Source organism: Gastrolobium bilobum, unplaced genomic scaffold (genome assembly GCF_033153095.1).
Source record: "Gastrolobium bilobum isolate Gb01-03AN ecotype WA unplaced genomic scaffold, APGP_CSIRO_Gbil_v1 utg16495, whole genome shotgun sequence".
Classification (NCBI taxonomy): Eukaryota; Viridiplantae; Streptophyta; class Magnoliopsida; order Fabales; family Fabaceae; genus Gastrolobium; species Gastrolobium bilobum.
The window spans coordinates 229,864-250,992 of record NW_026897958.1 but is presented as its reverse complement, the minus strand read 5'-3'; the positions used below and the strand labels follow the sequence as shown (position 1 = coordinate 250,992).

At 33.4% G+C, this 21,129-nt stretch overlaps 3 protein-coding genes across 3 annotated transcripts; 1 reads left to right on the top strand and 2 right to left on the bottom strand.

Annotated features, from left to right (window-relative positions):
• Positions 1 to 4,514: 4,514 nt before the first annotated feature.
• LOC133311750 (B-box zinc finger protein 32-like) lies at positions 4,515 to 5,148 on the bottom strand. The gene has a single exon (XM_061512841.1). The coding sequence runs from the start codon at positions 5,121 to 5,123 to the stop codon at positions 4,704 to 4,706; it is 420 nt and encodes a 139-aa protein (XP_061368825.1). The 5' UTR covers positions 5,124 to 5,148; the 3' UTR covers positions 4,515 to 4,703.
• Positions 5,149 to 12,496: 7,348 nt separating this feature from the next.
• On the top strand, positions 12,497 to 16,433 carry LOC133311706 (OVARIAN TUMOR DOMAIN-containing deubiquitinating enzyme 1). The gene is made up of 9 exons (XM_061512795.1): positions 12,497 to 12,632; positions 12,965 to 13,192; positions 13,446 to 13,511; positions 13,609 to 13,692; positions 13,836 to 13,958; positions 15,201 to 15,253; positions 15,441 to 15,490; positions 15,567 to 15,667; positions 15,844 to 16,433. Exons 2-9 carry the CDS (start codon positions 13,028 to 13,030, stop codon positions 16,105 to 16,107), a joined length of 906 nt encoding a protein of 301 aa, XP_061368779.1. The 5' UTR covers positions 12,497 to 12,632; positions 12,965 to 13,027; the 3' UTR covers positions 16,108 to 16,433.
• A 1,477-nt stretch (positions 16,434 to 17,910) lies between these two features.
• On the bottom strand, positions 17,911 to 18,458 carry LOC133311707 (calcium-binding protein KRP1-like). Its single transcript, XM_061512796.1, has one exon. The coding sequence runs from the start codon at positions 18,376 to 18,378 to the stop codon at positions 18,034 to 18,036; it is 345 nt and encodes a 114-aa protein (XP_061368780.1). The 5' UTR covers positions 18,379 to 18,458; the 3' UTR covers positions 17,911 to 18,033.
• Between the last annotated feature and the right edge of the window lie 2,671 nt (positions 18,459 to 21,129).

Here is a 21,129-nt window from a genome sequence, read left to right as displayed (position 1 = left end):
TGTTTTCCAAGAAACAGGTGAGGTTCCAAGCATAATGAAGAACCCAGAAACTGACCGGCGAGTTAAAGGGCAGCTGGCCCAATCTGAATCACAGAAAGCATGAATTTTGAGATCACTTTTGGAAGAAAGGAGGATACCTTGGCCAGGATTCATTTTGATGTATCTTAGTACCCGAATGGCAGCCTCATAATGTGCTTCCTTTGGAGCTTGCATGAACTGTGAAAGAGTGTGCACTACATAACTCAAATCAGGACGAGTGATCGTAAGGTACACTAGCTTGCCGACAATTCTTCTATAGCGACCTGGATCATCATAGTCAGGTCCATCTGCCAGAGCTAAGCGATGATTCTGTTCAATTGGAAACTGAACCGGTTTACAATCCAACAAACCTGTTTCTTTGAGGATATCTAATGCATATTTTCGTTGGCACAAGAAGATACCCTCATTGCTACGGGCAACCTCGATGCCCAAAAAATATTTCAAGTGACCCAAATCTTTAATTTTAAAACACTTGTTAAGATAAATCTTAACCTCTTGACATGCTTGGGAATCATTGCCTGCCAACACCAAATCATCAACATAGACTAGTATGGTCAAGAAGGTAGAACCACGCTTCAAAGTGAACAAAGTGTGATCTGCTTCGGATTGAACAAAACCGTATTTAATAAGTGAGGAACTCAACTTTGCAAACCAATTCCTGGGAGATTGTCGTAAGCCATATAACGACCTTTGCAAACGACACACTTTTCTTCCTTGTCCTTGATTAAAGCCTGCCGGTATGCGCATATACACTTCTTCGTCCAGTTCTCCATTAAGAAACGCATTATGAACATCCATTTGGTGCAAGTACCAACCTTTTGCAGCTGTAACCGAGAGTAGAGTTCTAACACTCACCATTTTCGCTACAGGAGCGTAAGTTTCATGGAAATCTTCTCCTGGAACTTGATGATTACCTGCAATTACCAACCTTGCTTTGTAGCGCTCGATGCTACCATTGGAATGATATTTAATTTTATATACCCATTTACATGGAAGGGCATGTTTGCCTGCAGGTAAATCAGTGATAGTCCACGTATTATTTTCTTCTAGTGCATGTATCTCCTGAGCCATAGCTTTACGCCAAACATCATTGGTCATTGCTTCTTTAAATGACCGAGGTTCACTACCTGCATCAATAGCATCAACAAAAACTCGATGTTTTGAAGAAAAATTGTTAGTATTCACATAGTTGGCAATTGGATACCGTATACCTGAGGTGGAGCTAGAAGAGGTGAAACTGGGAGTGTATGTATGTGCCTCAATCAGATTACATTTGTAGTTACTCAAATAGGACGGAGGCCTTTGTGTGCGTGCTGGACGAAGAGAATCGTTTTGAGCTGATTCTGCACTTCTTTGCACAAGTTCGTGAGCTGAATCTTCATTCCTTTGTATGAGAGCAGGAGCTGGATCCTCACTCCTTTGCACTTGATCAGCATTTGATGTAGAATCTTCATTCGGCTCCCTTTCAGACTGATGGACACTCCCCCTATCTTCCAACTGCACTTCTGCCTCACAATCATTTGAAGTTGATTGAGATACTGGATTGGCAGAATCATTAGAATCTATTGGTATAAATGTAGGTAATGATGGGCTAGGTGTAGGCACACTTATAGCAACAAAAGGAAACTCATCTTCGTGGAAACTGACATCTCGTGACACAAAGAATTCCTTAGTATTAAGATCATACACTCTCCAACCTTTCTGCCCATGAGGATAACCAACAAACATACACCGCCTAGACCGTGGACTAAATTTGTTTGTAGGTTTTGGTTGTGTCACCGCATAACATAGGCAGCCAAATATCCTTAAGTGACTGTAATCAGCAACAGATCCATGCAAAAGCTCATAAGGAGTTTTGCCATTGAGAAGCTTTGTGGGAGTTCTATTAATAATATGAGTTGCTGTCATCACACTCTCTCCCCAGAATTTGATTGGCAAGTTTGCTTGAAACAAAAGAGCACGAGACACATTTAGAATATGCCTATGCTTCCGTTCTACCCGACCGTTCTGTTGCGGCGTATGAACACAGGATTTCTGATGAAATATACCATTGGCAGTGAATAATTCAATCATCTTGTTGGAAGTAAATTCAGTTCCATTATCTGATCTAATACTCTTAACTGTTGTATTAAACTGATTTTGCACCATTAAAAGAAATTTTCGTAACACACCAAAAGTTTCACTTTTGTCACCTATCAAACAAACCCAAACAGCACAACTGAAGTCATCGACTATCGTTAAAAAATAATAAGCACCAGAGAAAGAGGAAGTGCGGTAAGGACCCCATGTATCACAATGAAGAAGATCAAAAATTTTATTACTCTTTTGATCACTAATGGGAAACGAGGATCGATTTTGTTTGGCACGATAACAAATATCGCATGCCTTATTGTTTACATTGCCAAATCGAATGCTACTAGAAAAAGGAATCAGAGAAAGTGCTTCGGATGATGCATGGCCCAACCGCTTGTGCCAAAGTTCTTGCGTATCACTGGAGCGAACTGTTAAAGCTGCTGCTTGGCTTGGTCGAAACACATACACACCATCCCTGTGATCACCCAATCCAATCTCCGTCCTCAGCTTGCGGTCCTGCAAAACACAACTATTATTAGTGAATACCACATCAACATTATGTTGTCGTACCAACTGAGATACAGATATCAAGTTACACTTTAAATTTGGCACAAATAAGACATTGGATAATGAAAAAGAAGGAGTAAACGAAACAGATCCTTGTTGCACAGCATAAGTAATAGCTCCATTGGGTAAACCGATTGGCAAAGGTTCAACATCTGTAACATTCTCCAGCAATTCCAATACCCCTGTCATGTGGCGTGATGCACCACTATCTATAAGCCAGTGACAATGGGAATCTTTACGATTTAATTTGTCCTTTGAGCGTTGCGGGTTGTCAACCAATGATAACAATTGTGTCACCACGTCAGGTGTCAGAACGGCGAATGCATTTGCTTGCTCTAGTGGTTCCTCCGTTTGAGCTGCGTGTGCACCAAATGGCTTTGCATGGAATCCTCCTTGTGGGTTACTGCTCCAATTCTCGTAGTTGGCTTCTCCTTTCAGCATAACGGTTGTTAAAAGAATCCCTGGGCTATCTGATCCAGTCAGATAGAATGATGATCCAAGGTCTGATGGCTTCAACCTACTGCTGTTTTCATTGGCCATCTTCAACAGAAGCTATCTTCTGCTCACTGTTTTCAGAGTCTACACGTTGCGAAAGTTTTTTTTTTTTTTTTAACAAGGCATCGCTCTGATACCATGTAAAGAACCTTGGGATACACCACCCCAAAAGCTAGCTCAAAGGAAAGGATGAGAGTGCCCAAGGCCTTATAAACTCCACATTAGTTGCACATCTAACCAATGTGGGACTATATATCTCAACACGTCACCTCACGCAAGAGCCCTTTGGGCTAGAAGCGTGGAATTGCACAGGCCCAATTTTTGGTTTACCTTTTTGTGCTTTTTTTTATTTTAATTCCACTTGAAAGTTGGGGGCCGTGAGAATCGAACTTGTGACCTTATAGTCAACTCAAGCTCTGATACCATGATAAATGGTATCAATTGATAGTATTTCCATTGTTACTTATCTTTAGGAAGTTGTTTTACTATTTGGTAACAGACGGTTTGGTAACAGCCGTAACAACCCGTAACAGCCTATTCTATTTAAGATACATTGATGTACAGTTTTAAATCAATGAAAATACTATCAATTGATACCATTTATCAAGTACATATTCTAGGCAATCTACCCTAGTTGAAAGATCAGACAATTCCTCAACCAGTAAGAATCGATCGCTGTTAAGAATTAAATTGTACTCGCATTTCAGGTTGGAAGGAAGGAGGGCCATGCTATCACATCAAACAGAACTTGAACGCATGAAATGTGATTAAAATTAAACTACTCTAATTAATAGATAAATCCAATAATTAATGCAAGTGGGTAATCTTTGATTTGAACCGCAACTTTAATGCTCTATAATTGTGAACTTGTGACCCTTCATAATTTACAAAAACAAGTTAAGTCGAAATCAATAGTAGTGTCTGTTGGCATTTAGAAAAACACAAATATCGTGAGGGGTTTCAAATTTCCCAAATCAAGCAGTCAGATAAAACAAACAGAATCACATAAAAATATTCTGATATTTGGTGCAGTATTATTGCTTCATTTCAAGTATACAAATATATTATATATTTTGATATTTTACAATATTGGCATTCGGAAACCATGTCATTACTATGATTTAAACAGAACCACATAATTTTTTATTAAGTTTCACATGAAAAGGAAAATGAAAAGGTCCGATTTGTGAAAAAATATTATAGATTTGCAATGTTACAGAAAGAGTGGATTCATGATTTGTTACCTCTAATCTATCAGTCACGAAACAATCAATATCTTCAAAAGGATCTTCAAGAATTTTCTTTCAGTTGGAAGACGATTCATCCACAAGCAGTCCTCAATAATTTTCTCATATTTTTTTGGTTTGAAAGAAAAGCCTTGGAGTTGGAGATCTTTATTAGTCTATGACCATACATGACAAGCCTAAAATCCTCAAAATTAGAAAGAAAGAAAAAAAAGAACAGAGGAAGAAAACCATGACATTGGAAGGTTTATAGACAGAGCACATGCTTCAGTATCAAAGAAGACATTAGTCTGAGACACCATCTTCACCATTTGAAGAACTAGAAACTGGTGGTGGCGGTGTAGATGTCCATGGAACCACTTGATTTTCCTCTTCATTTTCTTCCACACCAACATCATCGTTTTCTATATCATCCTCCTCCGTGTCGTCGTCGTCATCATCGTAATCATCATCGTCATGTTGATTGCAGGTCTCATTATTATTGCTAACACAAACGTTGCAAACGGAGATGGTGGGTACAAACTTGGGTCCCGTGCCATGCCAAGCTGTTTGTGTTTGACAAATATTGCAGAGAAGAATCCTGGGATGCTTAGTGACGAGAAAGTTTGCACTGTGAACCTTCGCATCGCATTCCCAACAAAGGCTGGCTTGATCTGATTCACAGAACAACTTTGCTGGACACTTGCAGAGCTCGCACTTCTTCATCTCAAACTTAAATCGCTTTATCTCTCTTGTTATAGGCAGAGGCTACATATACTAAATTGTGTACAAAAAATAGAATACAATGGTGTCTGGCAAGTTGCAGCTATTAAAAACCTCTCCTGTTTTCTCTCTCCTAGGTGGAAAAATTGATAGAGAGAGAGAACTATAGTTGTTTATGACTTGGGAGTCAAACAAGTTGATTACTCTGTTAGTTTCAACGCCATTGGTGCACTTGATTGGATGTTTTTGGGTGGATTTGGACAAAGAAAATATGATTGGGTTATTAAGACAAAGTCATTGCATTAAGTCCTTCCAATACACAAGTTAAGAGTTATTTGTTAATAGTTATTTGCTAGGGGTGTGAATCACAATTTTTTTGGAATTTTTTTTTTAATTTTTATTTTCGAGAACAGAAATAGATATAAAATTTGTTTGATAAAATTGATTTTTTTTTCCCAGAATAAATCGATTTAATTTTGGTGTTGGGGAACAGAAAAAAAAAAGAATTAATTTTTTTTTTTTGCTTTTTAGTTTTCGGGCATAAAATGTGAAAAAATCGTCTCTCTCGACCACTCTTCCCCATTATCATCATCATCACCATCACTATTATTACCACCACCATCGCCGCGGCCACTACCGTCGCCGCCGCCACTATCACCATCACTACCACTGTTGCTGCCGCCGCCACTACCACCACCACACCTTATGAAAAGAAAAGTAATGATTCAAAAAAAATTATGCTTAATAGGAATTATTTTTTATTATATTATTTGTTTTGTTATCAAAAGCAATTCTCATTCTCGGAATAAAAATAGAACATGTTATTAAACACATTTTTTTCTCAGAAATTGTTCCAAGGAACATAAATAAATAAAAAATTATTTCTTTTCAGAAACACTGCCAGGTAACAGAATGTGATTCTTTTATGGGATAAGTTATTCTCATTCTCAGAATAAAAATAGAACATGTTATTAAACACATTTTTTTCTCAGAAACTGTTCCAAGGAACATAAATAAAAATAACAGAATTATTTTTCTTATCCTAAATGTATATCTATTTATGGAATGTGATTCTTTTATGGGATAAGTTATTCTATTTACCTTTTTTTATACCTACCTTACATATCAATTTTTAATATTGTTAGATCAGAATCTCAACTAACCTTTATCATTTCCCTCTTCTATTGAGATTCTGATATAATGGCGTTGAAGATGTTATTTGTGATAGTGCAAAAATATGTGTTGTTGGTTATGGTGATATCATTAAAACACAAAATTGCATGTAATCACAAAAAAAACAGTATGTAATATTCAAGGCATAAAAGTTGCATAAAATCAAACTCGAGCCCATATTATATATTGTTTCTTTAAGACAATTTTCCCCCCTCAACAATGTGTAAGATTCGTGGACAAATGCCTCCTATAATAGAACGGGTTACCTCTGTTTCGATGGTGGCACTACCAGAAGAAACAACACTAACAAATATAACGAATGCTGAACAATCGCAGACCAAGGCAGTGTGTGAGGATAAGTTTTGACAGAGTTTCGGTAAGGAGTCAGGAAAAAAATTCTATTTTGAGTTTACAGAACACTTGTATTTATATAGATGAATGATCACAGGATAAAAATGCATGACTTTTCATAAACAAAAATACGCAACTATTCACAAGTGAATAGATGCGACTGTTCGCAAGCGAAGAGGCGCGACCATTGGAAACGAAAAGACACGACTCTTCAAACTTCTTATTCACCCACCACCTTAAGCTTTTGGGTTGAATTGGTTCTTTACATGGTATCAGAGCCTCATGTCCCGGGTTAGATCCTCACCGCCCCCCACTTTCTTTCTAGTGGAATTTCTTTCTTCGCATAAGTAGGTGAGTCTGTGCATTGTCCACTCTTCAAGTCCAGTGGACTCTCGTGTGAGGGGGCGTGTTGAGATATATAAAACTATTAAAAAGTCCTCCCCCACCAGCTTAAACTTTTGGGTTGAATTGGTTCTTTACAGTTTCCAGTATTGTGCAATATTTTGCTTAACATGCACATGACAAAAGATTGAATGAAAAATATTTCCAAATTGCATTTCTGACTAAGTTTAGTTATGATAATTGCAGCTGGTGCAAAACCCATTAGCAAAATGATTATGATGTGATAAATTCCGTAACATAAGGCAAACTATTTGAGAATTTCTGGCTCTAATGTGAGAATTCGGTGGATAAGATACTATTAAAGTGGCTCGGGTGAGCACCACCCAGAGCTTGCCACATCAGATAGCATTAATTAATTTTTTTAATTATCCTCATTGCTGACATTTCTAGAGCTTTGTGTGTTATCCTTTTCTTTTTCTGTATGTGGTTTTCCCTTTGATGATTATGCACAGATACACTTAATTATGCCCCTCTGCATCTGAACAAATAAATTTCATATGGACCGCCATTGGCCAAATCTGAGCATTGATTTTTGGAAAATAACTTGGCAAAGAATAGGTGACACGTGTCTAGAACCATGTGATCAATGTATTTCTGTGGGCTTCCTTGTACTGTTTGCTTAATTTCTCTTGGAGGAGGTGGTCTTGGTTTAGAGGTTGGTATGTTCTCCTTATGGCATTGAACAGTACAATACAAAATCTTTGTGGTTTTGGGTATACTTTGTTTACTTGGTGGACACATCCATTCACAAATGTACAAGATTGAACAAATTATGAGCAATACATGCGTGTTATGAGAAATGTTCTTGTGCATGCTTAGAGTTAAGTGTGTGATCTTTTAAAGAATATAAATTTTATTATTTTAATTTTTATCATTATATATTACGAATAATATATAGTTATAATATGAAAAAAAAATTATCTTCACTTAGCTGACATGAAGAGAGAATAAATAATTATGTACTACCCGTAATATATAATTTTAAAAATTAAAATGATACAATTTGTGTCTCTAAAAGAACAAATCTTTTTCTTATACTTACATAATTATATTTAAGGATTTAGATCCTTCAAAGTGATCGTCACTTTGGATGATAAAATATAATTATAAATTATGAATAAATTACGATAATATATTATCATACATATTGACGGGAACGGTAATTGTATAAGCATATTTAAGACACGTATGTAGTGAGAATTGAGGAGGAAAATTGTTAGTTTGTTACGAAGACTCAAAAATGTGAAATACATGCTCGTTAAAATAATAAAATCAATAAGAATATTTAGAGCATGTTTGGATCCTCTTATTTTTAAGCTAGAAGCTACTTATAAGCTAAAGCTAAAAAAAAGAGCTTAAAAAAATAAGCTAAAAGCTGTTTGGAAATTACATAAAAGTTTTAGCTTAAAAATTACTTAAAAGCACATATTTCAAGAAAATTATCTCTTTCTATCTTTATCACTCTTTATTTTAAAAAAAAGCATACAATTCAAGAAAAACAGATAAGAGCTTAAAAAAAGCTCCTCCTAGGAGCTTTTAATTTTCAGCTTTTTTCTTCATTATAAAAAAAAGAGCTTTTCGTTATAAGAGCTTTTCCCAAAACCTGTTTGGCCTAGCTTATGCTTATAAGTAGCTTGTAGCTTAAAAAAAAGAGGATCCAAACAGGCACTTAGTATTCGCTTCGTTGAGCTTTCTTTCATTTGTTTTTAGAAGATTCTTTACTCTGATAAACAAAACTCAAATCTTTTTCTTATTACATATATTCATAATTTATTATTAAAATATTTGAATTTTAAAAAATATATCTCATATTTTATCTCTCGACTCTCGACAATTATAATCGAAACTACTATGTTCTATTTTAAGTATATATAATTATATAGTGACAAAAATATAAAAGGATAATATTTTACATATCACTTGCATTACTTTTAATATACGCATAGGATTAATACATCATATAAAAATAGCATGTACCCTTAGGGACCCATCCCTATGTAAAAAAATCATCACAAAAACAATGCGAGGGAAAGAGTACCAAGGTTAAAAAAAATATTTTTGGTAAAAAAAAAAACAATATTTAGTCCTGTGAAAATGGATCAAGGCTATTGGTCATGTTCTTAATTTTTTTTTACTTGACGAAAATAATTGGGGAATCTGTCACCTTGTATGTCATGGAAACTAGTATGCATATTTTGTTGCAATAATGCAATAAAAGAACTGTGTGGTGTTACAATTATTGTTGTCAAAAACATAAAAACTTAGAAACCGTATAAACACAATATAAAAATGCGTAAAAACATAAGTAAAAATAGGTAAAAATGCGGCTAGAAACATAAAATTGGTAGAAATGCAAGTTTTTACATTTTTTTACTGTTTTTACTTAAACTTAATTTTTTTATTTATTTTTTAAAAAAACTTATTTTTCATTTTTTAAATTCAATTTTCTCTTTTTGTGTTTTTAAATTTATGTCTTATATAGTTATGTGACTTGTATATTTTAAATATGAAATTATTTATTAAATTTTGAGTAGTAACTTATGATATTTTTTTTTTTGGGTTTATATTTCTCAAACCGCTTGAGGTTCAACAGTCAAATAGTTACTATATATATATATAGGTGAAAACATTAAATGTGAAGAATAATAATCATACAATAAGTGAAAGCATCAAATATGAAGAAACAATTATTCACCTGTCATTGTTGGATGTCAATCGGCTAGAGAAATAATTTTACCTTATATATATATATATATATATGAGGAATGATCCGTTTACAAATTTTTTTGAATTTTTTTTACAAATTACACTATGTTCTCCCGTGAGAACATAGTTTAGTTTGTAAGAGTTTATAAACAAAAAAATTTGTAAATATAACCTGCCCTTATATATATGTAATTTTATATCTTGACCTTAAGTAGTAAATTTTTTACGTTTTATGTCGTCTACTACGATTTACATTTCTACTACTCATTACATTTCTACGTAAAAACTCAATTTTGACAATATTGGTTACAATCACCACAATCAGAATTTTTCTTTTTCCATCTTTAAAACGGTACTTTATTAGCGATTTTATATTAGAAGTTATGGATTCATATAATATAGAAATAAGGTTAATTGAAAATATATTTCTTTTGCAACTTTTGTAATTTTTACTTTTGAGTTCATAACTGTTTTTTGTTAATTTTATAATTTTTCATATAGTTATTTAATTTTTAAGATAAGTCATTAGTGAGGTAAGATTTGGAGGTTGGGAAGTTCATATACACTTTGAAAGAGGGTAGTTTCTGTGAGGAGAGATATGCAAAGAAAGGCCATTCTCTTGGCATGGGCTATACGCTCTTTCCTCATGCACACCCATCCTTGTTTCTTTTGCATTCGGATTTAGTGGGAACGTGGCCACCCAAAAATGTTGATTTGTAGTTTCTTTGTGTTTGTTTTGGGTTTTTGACCCTGTTTTTCTACCAAAAAGATAATAGTAATTAAAATAAGAAAAATAATAGTCTTATATTATAGGAGATTATTATCTTATATCATAAATACTTCGATAATTATGTTGCTATTTTTTTTTCTGTTTTTTTTTTAGTTATGGACCCCATCATTTTGTGTTTTACTATAAGATATGCTCTCTCCTACCACGTCACTTTGTGCCACCCAAAAATGTTGATTTGTAGTTTCTTTGTGTTTGTTTTGGGTTTTTGACCTTGTTTTTCTACCAAAAAGATAATAATAATAAAAATAAGAGAAATAATAGTCTTATATTGTAGGAGATTATTACCTTATACCATAGATACTTTGATAATTATGCTGCTTTTTTTTTTTCCTTTTTTTTTTTAGTAATGAACCCCATCACTTTGTGTTTTACCATAAGATATGCTCTCTTCTATCACATAAAAGTAGACATATCCTAAAAATAAATATAAAATTGTTACTATTTTCTTTTTTAGGTATTTCATATTTGAAATTCCTATTGTAAGGTGTTTCTTTTTCTTTTTTAACTTTGAATAATGGATTCTGTCGTTTCTTACTATTTTTTAACCTTAACTAACTTTTTTTTTAAAAATATATAAATTGAGGAGCATGTGGTGCTAACGAAAAAGATAGATTAAATAGGATTCGCACTTTGATATTCATTTAACTATTTAAAGACAAATATAAAATTAATGTTAGGAAAAGGATATTAAAACAATCAATTAGTGTTACTATCAATCAATTTCACCGTTAGATCAATTATGTTGATCTAACGGTTATATTTATCTTTGTATGGTTATGACTACCCATATTTAATGTGAAAGCTTTAAATATAAGAAATCATAACCATACAAAAGATATTCTAACAACCAACTAGTGTTACTACCAATAAATTTCACTGTTCGATCGATTATGTTGATCAACTGTTATATTTATTTTCATATTTGTATGGTTATGATTTTTCATATTTAATACTTTATATTTATTTTCACCTTTGTATGGTTATGACTACCTATATTTAATATGAAAACATTAAATACATTAAATATGGGTAGTCATAACTATATAAAGATGAAAAAAAATATAACCGTTGGATCAACATAATCGATTTAACGGTGAAATTGATTGGTAGTAACACTAATTGATTGTTCCAATATCATTTCCCTAAAAATATTATGCTAATAAAGGAAATTTACACTTGTAATTTTGTTTTCCTTACAATCTCTTAAAGTTATTTCTATCATTATTATGTAAAAATCAAATCGACAATTATAAATAACAAGAATTGTTAATTTAATTTTTATCGGTATAAGAAGTGGTAATTTTTTTTTATAAATATAACCCATATCATATTAGTAACTCCTGACAGTAAAACAAATAGTTTAAATTTCTATAAAAAAAAGTAAATATCTATGAACCCGATTTATTAATAGAAAAAAATGTTGGTTATTTTAAAGAGCGTAAAGTTGTGTTATTTCAAGTGAAAGAAAGAAATAGATCACGAGAGAAAAAATAGTGAAAAATAAAAAATAAAAATATAAGTTTCGCCTCTTTATAAGAGTAAAATAATACAACTTATGTCACTTAAAAGTACAAATCTTTTTTCCTTTATTATAAGAATATCTTCAGTCAATGAAGATAAGTTATTTTCGGTGAACTCAAAATGATGTCATTTTAAAAGAGAAATCAATGTATTTTTATAATTCTAATATATTACAGTCAAAACAACATCTTTTTGAGTTCAACAAAAATAATTTTAAATAATTTTATCTTCAAATGACCGGATAAATATTATTCGCTTATTATAAACTATGATTTCTTTGGTTTATACAAAAAAAAAAAAAAAAACTATGATTTCTTTGGATAACATAAACTAAAAAAATCTTGTTATCACTTAAATTTTCTAATTAACTGTTAGCGCCGTGTACTATAAAACGCTAACATCGATGCGTTTTGTATCTATTGGCTAAGAAATCAACATTTCTGGGAATTTAGGGATTCGAGTTGGCTGATCTCAGTCTTGCACACCTCGCTCTCTCTCTCTCACTCTCTCACTCTCTCCGTCGCTACAGCTTAGTGATTTTGGGGTTTCTCTTCTCATCGAGACATAAGGTAAAGCTTGCTTGTTATTGTTCTCTTCTTTTTCTTTCTCAGTGCGAATTGGAAAAGACTTCATCGTGATTTCACCGTCACTTAGGTGCAGTGCCACCCTTGAAATTTCTTATTAAAAAACGCTTTTATACTGTCTAACTATTTCTTCCTTATTTTTCTTCTCTTTTGCTGTAATTTCAACGCAATTTTATACTTTGGTCAAACATCAAGAAAAATCAAAAGAATTTTCTTTTTCTTTTTCTTTTTCTTTTTTTAAACACCTTTGCTTGATTTCACAGCAAATTGGTGTAGCAGCAGCAGGTACTAACATGAACGTATATTGTTTTCTGCAGGGTTTATAGTCCGTGCAAAGATTGTTGCTTGTTGTAAAAATCTGAATTGCTTGAAGAGAAAAAATGGATAATAAAGAAGCAGTGTTGGAAGATGTGGAAATAAATTCTGTGAATGTTCCAGTGTCTGAATTCGACGGGTGGGCCAAATTCGAGGATGATGACGTAATGGAGCAGCAATTTGCAATTCAGGCTGACGAAGACAAGAAAGTTCCGTTTGTGGGTGACAAGGCAAGACTAAGTGCATCACTCTTTGAAATTTCTTTCATTTCTTTATGTAGTGATTCAGGTTTAATTGGTTTACAGTATATAGTGCTTATAAGGAAAGTGCTACGAGTTATTACATTCAAATTGAAATTGCATTACTTTGTGTCCCTTATTTTTTGTTTCTTTCATTCGTTGCGATTTCTTTTCTCGATGAGAGGGTGGAATACGATTTTAATGATGAGTGAAAGAATAAAGGTTTCATGTGGCAAATTCGCAGGAACCGCTAAGTAGCTTAGCCGCTGAATATCAATCAGGCAGTCCTATCTTGCTGGAGAAAATTAAGGTTTGATGAACCTTTTATCTCCATTTCCTTTTGTGTTTTGTTTCTTCTTGCATCTTATCTTGTTTCGTGAATCTTTCTCTTGTTCCCCTTAATACAGGTTCTTGACGAGCAATATGCTGGCATTCGGCGGACTCGCGGAGATGGAAACTGCTTCTTTCGAGGCTTTATGTTTTCATACCTTGTATGGTTTAATGTATCTAGCTTAGAAGCATTCTCTACTTTAACCTAGGATGGCTATTCTGGGATCTATGGAGTATGAAAACAAATACTCTAATAAGTTTTGTCCATGAATAAATTGTCATTAACCTTTTTTTTTTTCCTCAGGAGCATATTTTGGACACTCAAGACCAAACAGAAATTGATCGTATCAAAGCCAATATAGAAAAAAGTAGAAAAGCACTGCAGTCCTTGGGTTATGCAGAACTGACTTTTGAAGACTTTTTTGGGGTAAGTTATCAACTGCATTCTTCATTCCTTATGTTTCTGGGTATATATGTTGGCTTATTTATTTTATAGTAATGTCTTATGATTTACTAGGTAAAAATGCCTACACTCACTAAACTTTTGAAAATGCTCCAAACTTTTAATTGCTATTTATGGAAATAGGTATATTGCATTGGCTATACTGAATAATCTCTCCTAAAGTTTGGAATGGGGTAGTTGAAAGTAGCTACCTCTACTTTTAACATCTGCCAATTAAGCCCGTATACTATGGGAAATGTTTGAATAGATCTTCCATCTATCCAGTTTTAATTCGTTAACAGTTTCTTTAGTCATGGGAGAATTGGGTGACTACTTTTATTCATTTTTTCTCCAAAATTAACCAATTTATATGATCCTTATGTAACTAAATTTATTCATGTAGGAATAAATTTGAATTAATTTTTGCTGGCCTTTTTTTTATAGGATAATAACTTCTGTTGCAGGAGAAGTTTCCCATTTCCAGCAGAGAGAACAAAAAGTGTGCCCCACTGTTTTTTAAAAAAATAATAATAATAAGGGCTCAAATTTCGATGCCTCACAACATGAGGCAATACTTTCTCCTGTAACAAGCATTGCCTTTTTTTTATTCCAAAATTTAAAGAAATTAGATATATTACTTTAACTATCACGTGATGGCTCATTACCATCTTCAATGTCATGGCCGCTTTTTCTTTCTACTTCTTTCTCTTTCAAATGGTTATGGAGGGTGTTCACTGTGAGGCTGACATCTTGTGAAATCAAATACTGAAAACCAGGATAAAAAACAGAAGCCGCAAAGGCAAGGCCTCATAAAGTTACATTTATGGAGCTGGTGAATTGCTTTCCTTTGGGAATGGGCTGATTTGGAGCTAATGGTGTCTGGGGTGTTTTTGCATTAGAAGTTATTCATAGCTTCTTGCTTTTCTTCCAACTTCTCCAATAAAAATCGACCAAAGAGGGAAACCCTTTTGGTTGTTCAAAAAGATGGGAAAATCTAACAATAGAACAAATGTATAGGTCACGTTCAATCAGAACAAAGTTCTCTATTAAAGGGAAGAATTTGGAAAATTTTCTGGCATATTCTTCTATTTGTCTTGGTAGAAGTATGGGCAAAGCCAGGAATACATTGTTTAATATTTTTAAGAAAATGCTATACATAGGATTATTTTCCTCATCTAAGGATATGAATTCACTTTTGATTATCTCATTGTTGTAAAAAATTTTCAGTTATTCCTTGAGCAGCTGGAATGTGTTATTCAAGGGAAAGAGAGTTCCATAAGGTGTTAACTTTTTCCTTCACCATGAATTTGCATTAACAAATGATAATCATGAACTGGAAGCATGGATAGTTCTTAGAATATTTAATTATCATAATGCTCTGTTCATCTTTCTCTTAATTTTCTTATTCTTATTCTCTCTTCCCTGGGGTTTTGTTTGAATGAACTTTATATATTATTATGATCACAGTCGTGAAGAGCTTGTTCTTAGAAGCCGAGATCAGTCAATATCTGATTATGGTGAGTGACTTAAAACCCATTCAAAATGCCTTTGATCTCATTTCTTCAATATGTCTTGACAACTTTGTTTCGGTAGTTGTTATGTTCTTCAGATTCATTACCTCTGCTGAAATACAGAAGCGCTCAGAATTTTTTGAACCTTTCATACTGGGGTTGACTAATACAACAGTTGATCAGGTTTGTTCAATGTTAATAATTTTTTCCATCCTCCAAAAGTTGATTGTAAAGTTAGTATCTGACTAAAATGAAACAGTGCAACTAGTAGTTCTGTTGTTGGAAAACTGTCTATGATATGGGCTTATGATTTTAATGTATTATTGTCCATCTCACTCATGTTATTTATTGTGGTTTAGTTTTGCAAATCATCTGTTGAACCAATGGGTGAAGAGAGCGACCATGTGCATATTACTGCCCTTTGTGATGCATTGGGCATTCCAATCCGTGTTGTGTACCTTGACCGTAGCTCATGTGATACTGGTGGTGTCAGTGTAAATCATCATGATTTCGTGCCAGTTGCCGGTGATCTCCCAAATGCTAGTGGTAGCTCTGGAAAGAACAATCCTTTCATCACTTTGCTATATCGCCCTGGTCACTATGATATCCTCTATCCAAAGTGATGACGTCTTGGGATGACCTTTTGTTTGTTACTTTTTTGGTGGTGTGTGGAAGGCCTCAAGAGCTCTGCGCCGAGCTAGGTTGTTAAGGACATGTGTGCCCTGTACCTTGTTAATGCTGAATGTCAATTGTGTAGGATGTTTTACCTAATTAGAAGAGATTGATCAACAAAGTACGTCAACATTAACGCACTAATAATCAAATTCTCACCTTGATGCCTGTTACTCCATTACATGTTGGCCATGATTTCTTTCTTGCTAGTATCTTTTGTGCATTGGGAGTTAAGTCACTATTACGATGACATGACTCCTGATAATAGCTCCGGTATATAAAGAAGCAAACGTATTATCTCATAATGCTAGTTTCAGTCTTGCTTATGCATTTGTTGCAATAATGTTAAGTATGTGGATTAATTTATTTTGAGAGATTATTAGCTAAATCGAATTTATTAAATCAGTCTTGCTTAGGCATTTGTTATACGGGAAAAGTTTTTTTTTTCCTGCCAAAGGAGATACGCAACCCCGAATTTGGGATTTAGAATAAAAAATAAAGGGTATTTTGGAATTTTTATTTTCTTATCATAATATGTATTTTACTAAAATATTATTTATTATTTATTTTAAATTTCAAACGGTGTTGTTTTGGGGTTGTAAGAGATAATTTTATCTCATGTGATAGGAGAAACATTAATCCCTTATTATAATACATTTATTAGATGAAATCAAGTTTATGAAATTGAATTCATTCAAAATTAAGTATTTAAACTCTAAATCTAAACCCTATGTTAATTCATGTACCCAACCAAGCTGGCATTGGGCAGGGCCAGGGAATGTACGCACAATCAAAGAAGGAATAAGGTTAAATAATTGAGTACTCCATTTTAAGAATAGATTCTCTCGTGTAATTTTACATAATTAAGTCTTGTGAAGGGTTCTTAACCTTAACAGTTATTTTTCCTCACCCTATATTTTAGTATTTTGCTCTTTTATCTCATATCACTGTTGATTTATCTATAAGTTATTAACAACCCTTTACATAACCTTATCATGTGAAATCACATATGAAAAGATTCACTCCCCTTCTTTTTTATTCTTTCATTGTCATTTTTGAAGTTGTAAACGGGGTTTTCTGACTTTGTTCAATAATCCCCTTCGCGGTCCACGGCTGCCAAAGATAATTATTTGATATACAGGGTCCATTATATGATCATTTCGGCACCTCATTTGACAGTTTGTCTATATAAGTGGATTATTTAGATATTGGCGTATTGTTAGGCATGTTTAGTATTAAATAAAGTGCTTATGGTAAATACTTTACCTCCAAAATGTACCGGTTCAGCAAATAACAAGTGACAATGAAATTCTCTCCGTATTGGTTATTTCCTTCTGTTGTGATGTGCCTTGTTTTTTAGTTAATTTCATCGCAATGTGCCCGGACAACTTTTTCTTCTTAATTTTCTTAAAGATAAAATTTCAATATTTTTATATATAATTGATTGGAAATTACGTATGAGACTTAGTAAAGTTCAAAAATCCAACAAGAATTACTGTCCTTGAGAATTTTCCAGCACATAACTTACTTGGACTGTATTGTGAACAACAAACGTTGCTTTAGCATCTGGCTTGCCCATTAATAAAGGTCAACACGATTTATTACGTTTCCACGCTTCAAATTTAGTTTATTATTATTATTATTATTATCATGCCTATTGGCATTGCCTACAGAGTCTGGTTCTCTCTTTATCACCAATACAGAGGAAACAACCACATGGGCAAAATTTATATTAATAATAAGTCTCATTGTTGAATAAGATTTCAACAAGCTAACTTGAAATCTGCAATTACAAATTATAGAACAGAACAGGCCCAGAAGAAAAAGGAAGCACCTAAGAGGGAAAAAAGGACATTGGAAGGGATAAATAGAAAAACTTAATGACCATTAATAATGGCTTCCTCCAAAAGTTGCTTAGAATTATTCATCAAAGCAGGACTCAACCTGAACATGAGTGCGCAGAACTCCATCTCATCAAGAGCCCCATCCCCATCCGTATCTCCTTCTCTTAGCATGCACATGATCTCATCATCGCTCATCCCTTCCAACCCAAGCAATGCTGAGTTCTTCTTCAAGCTCTCAAACGTAATCACCTTCTTCTCTCTGTCCATCAACAACTTGAAACCATTTGTCAGCTCCTTCATAAACCCCTCAGTGCCCAGTTTCTCCATCATTGCCGGGAAGTAGTCCTCAAAAACAACCGTGTTCTTCTTTGATGCCATTAGTCTGAATCCCTCAATGCAATACCACAGTTAGTTATATAACCAAAAATAAAGAGAAAAGAAATGGGGTTTGTGTTGTATAGTGAGAACAACGGAAAAAACTTTTCTTTGTGGGAAAGTTGTTTGTGTTTTATGTGCATTTATATAATGATATGGAGAAGAAAATAAACATGAAGGAAGTGTTGATGAGAAGTTGACAAGATAAGAGTTGCTGATAGGCACTATTTTTGCTTGAATAAATTCGTAACCGGGTTTTACTCTTTCGTGGAAGCTGCGTGGGAACCTCAATAGTGTGGCTAAGCAAGGTACATAATTGTCAGGACTCAGGATTGCTCACGGGGTCTACCATGATATAAAAATTTGGTACTACCAAATGGTAGTAACTCAGTTGGCGGCATGAGAACTAAGCAGGTGGTGGGGATGAGAATATGTTTTCGAATCTCTTCAGTACCATCTTTGAGACGAGTTTAAAGCTTTAATTCTGGACCCGCCCCGAATCGGATTAGTTGCGAAACAATGAACCGGTTGAAATATTTCCAAAATAAAAATAAAAATTTGGTACTTTCTTGAGTTTTTATAACCAATCAATTCAACTCAAAAGATTAAGATATTGGGTTAGATTATATTAATAATTTTATATTTCTCTAACACGTCCCTTTCCCTTCCCACAACTTAAAAGGTGGATGATGCATTAGTCTCCTTGTGCAAAGAAAGTTCACAATAATTAATTATTTTTATTAAGAGAACAAAGGCGCTGATAATCGAACTTGTGACAACAAGACTCTGATACATGTAAAGATCCAATTCAACCCAAAAATTTAAACTGTGAGTGACGATACATTAATAATTTTATATTTCTCTAAGACTTTGTTTGGGAGTTTGGAGGGGAAGTAAAAGAAAAGGAAGGGAAGGGAGAGGAAGGGTATTCCCTTCTCTTGTTTGGGAGTTAAAACTCCCAAATTGAAGGAATTTTAATTTTAGAGTAAATACCCTTTTTGGTCTTTAGCAAATTTCATGATGTCCGTTTTAGTCCCTAGCAAATAAAAAAGTCCATCGTGGTCCCTAGGAAATTCAAAATGGACCCATTTAGTGAAAATAGTGGTCCCTCACAAATTCAAAAAAGACTCATATTAGTTCTCAAAAGGACTAAAATAGATTCATTTTTAATTTTTTAGGGACCACGATAGAGTTTTTTATTTGCTAGGGACTAAAATGGGTATCGTGAAATTTGCTGAGGACCAAAAACGATATTTACTCTTAATTTTAAGAACAATAAAGGGATTTTTGAAGAGTTTTGTGAAAATATTTAAATTATTTCCTTCATTTTTTTAAACTCACAGACAAAGTAAGAGGTAAACCACTTCTCTTCCTTTTATTTCCCTCGTAAAACTAACTTACAAAGAAGCACTCACAGTTGTGTACTGCCAAGTGCCAATTTGCGCTATTCCTGGCAAATCGAAATTAATGCGAAAGGTAACAAACAACGAAAGCAAGCAACAAAAACGAAGATGCTGTGATGTAGCTATATAATCCAAATATTTGACCCACACATTAATTAAAATTATCAATTTGGATTTATACTCTTAATTTGGATCTTATAAATTTTACCAATTGGTCACTTGTGATATATTGAATTGAGATGCTAGAGGACGCGCTCAGAAGACAATCCAATAATCGGTACACGCATCATTATTACATTCTTTTGTCTTATAAAAGACTAAAGGTTTATAATTGCGTCTTCAATTTATGAAAAAAATTAAGCTTTCCTTCATAATTATACCGAACTTGCATGTCATAGATGCCTCCATGGAATAATGCTCCATCGATTGGGAAAGGACTGAGGCATTTGCTTTGTTGGTTTCCTTCTGATAAGTCATAATCTTTTCATGGCAACATAAGGCGCAAAGTAAAAAGGAACAAAGGAGTCAGATCATAGAAATTTCATGTAGTTTTCGAATGCTTGGATTTAACTTCATGTTTGTATAGATTCTGTCTTAATGGTTTGGATTTCTGCTGTTCATGTGGCTTCTATGAAAGATGGTTTGTCTAAAGTATGCACTGTATACTGATTGTATGTGATATAGTACTTGGGCCTACAATTAGTCCTACATGATAGCAAAAGTTTATCATGCGAAAGAAAAATTAAAGGGAACATTGATGATTGATCCAAAATAGGAAAAAACTAATATTATGTAAATTTGTAAAGTTTTTTACTTACTCACCTATTGGTTTTCGTACCATCATTTTTTATTTTTTGTTTTTATTATATGTATGAGACCCACATACATTTTTATTTGAGTAGAAAAATGTTTTAAGATTATGTTACATGATAGTAGTTTTACCCTCCAAAATATTAGGAAAAGCTTCTTTTTATGGGGAATTACAAAAATGTTTAATTAGCTAATTCGTTTCGAAAGAGAATATCAGTTTGTAAAATGAAATTTAATAGAGAGATTGTACGGCCAAGGTTGCGATGAATGAAAAATAAAATAATCAACACATTCATAATCACCATCAACATAAGATTTACAATTTATTTTAATCTTACGAATATGAGAGGGTAAATTGGAGATCCGAGTCAATTCAAACTTCTGGAGCTTTGGCTTTTTCACCTTTTTGTTCTCGATTAAATTAAAAATTATCATTTCTCAAGGTTTTTGGTCAACTTTTTTTCAAAAAATACTTCCTGGTATTTTATTTGGCATAATTTATTTATGTGGATAATATTATTTAATTCCTATTCTTATTTTC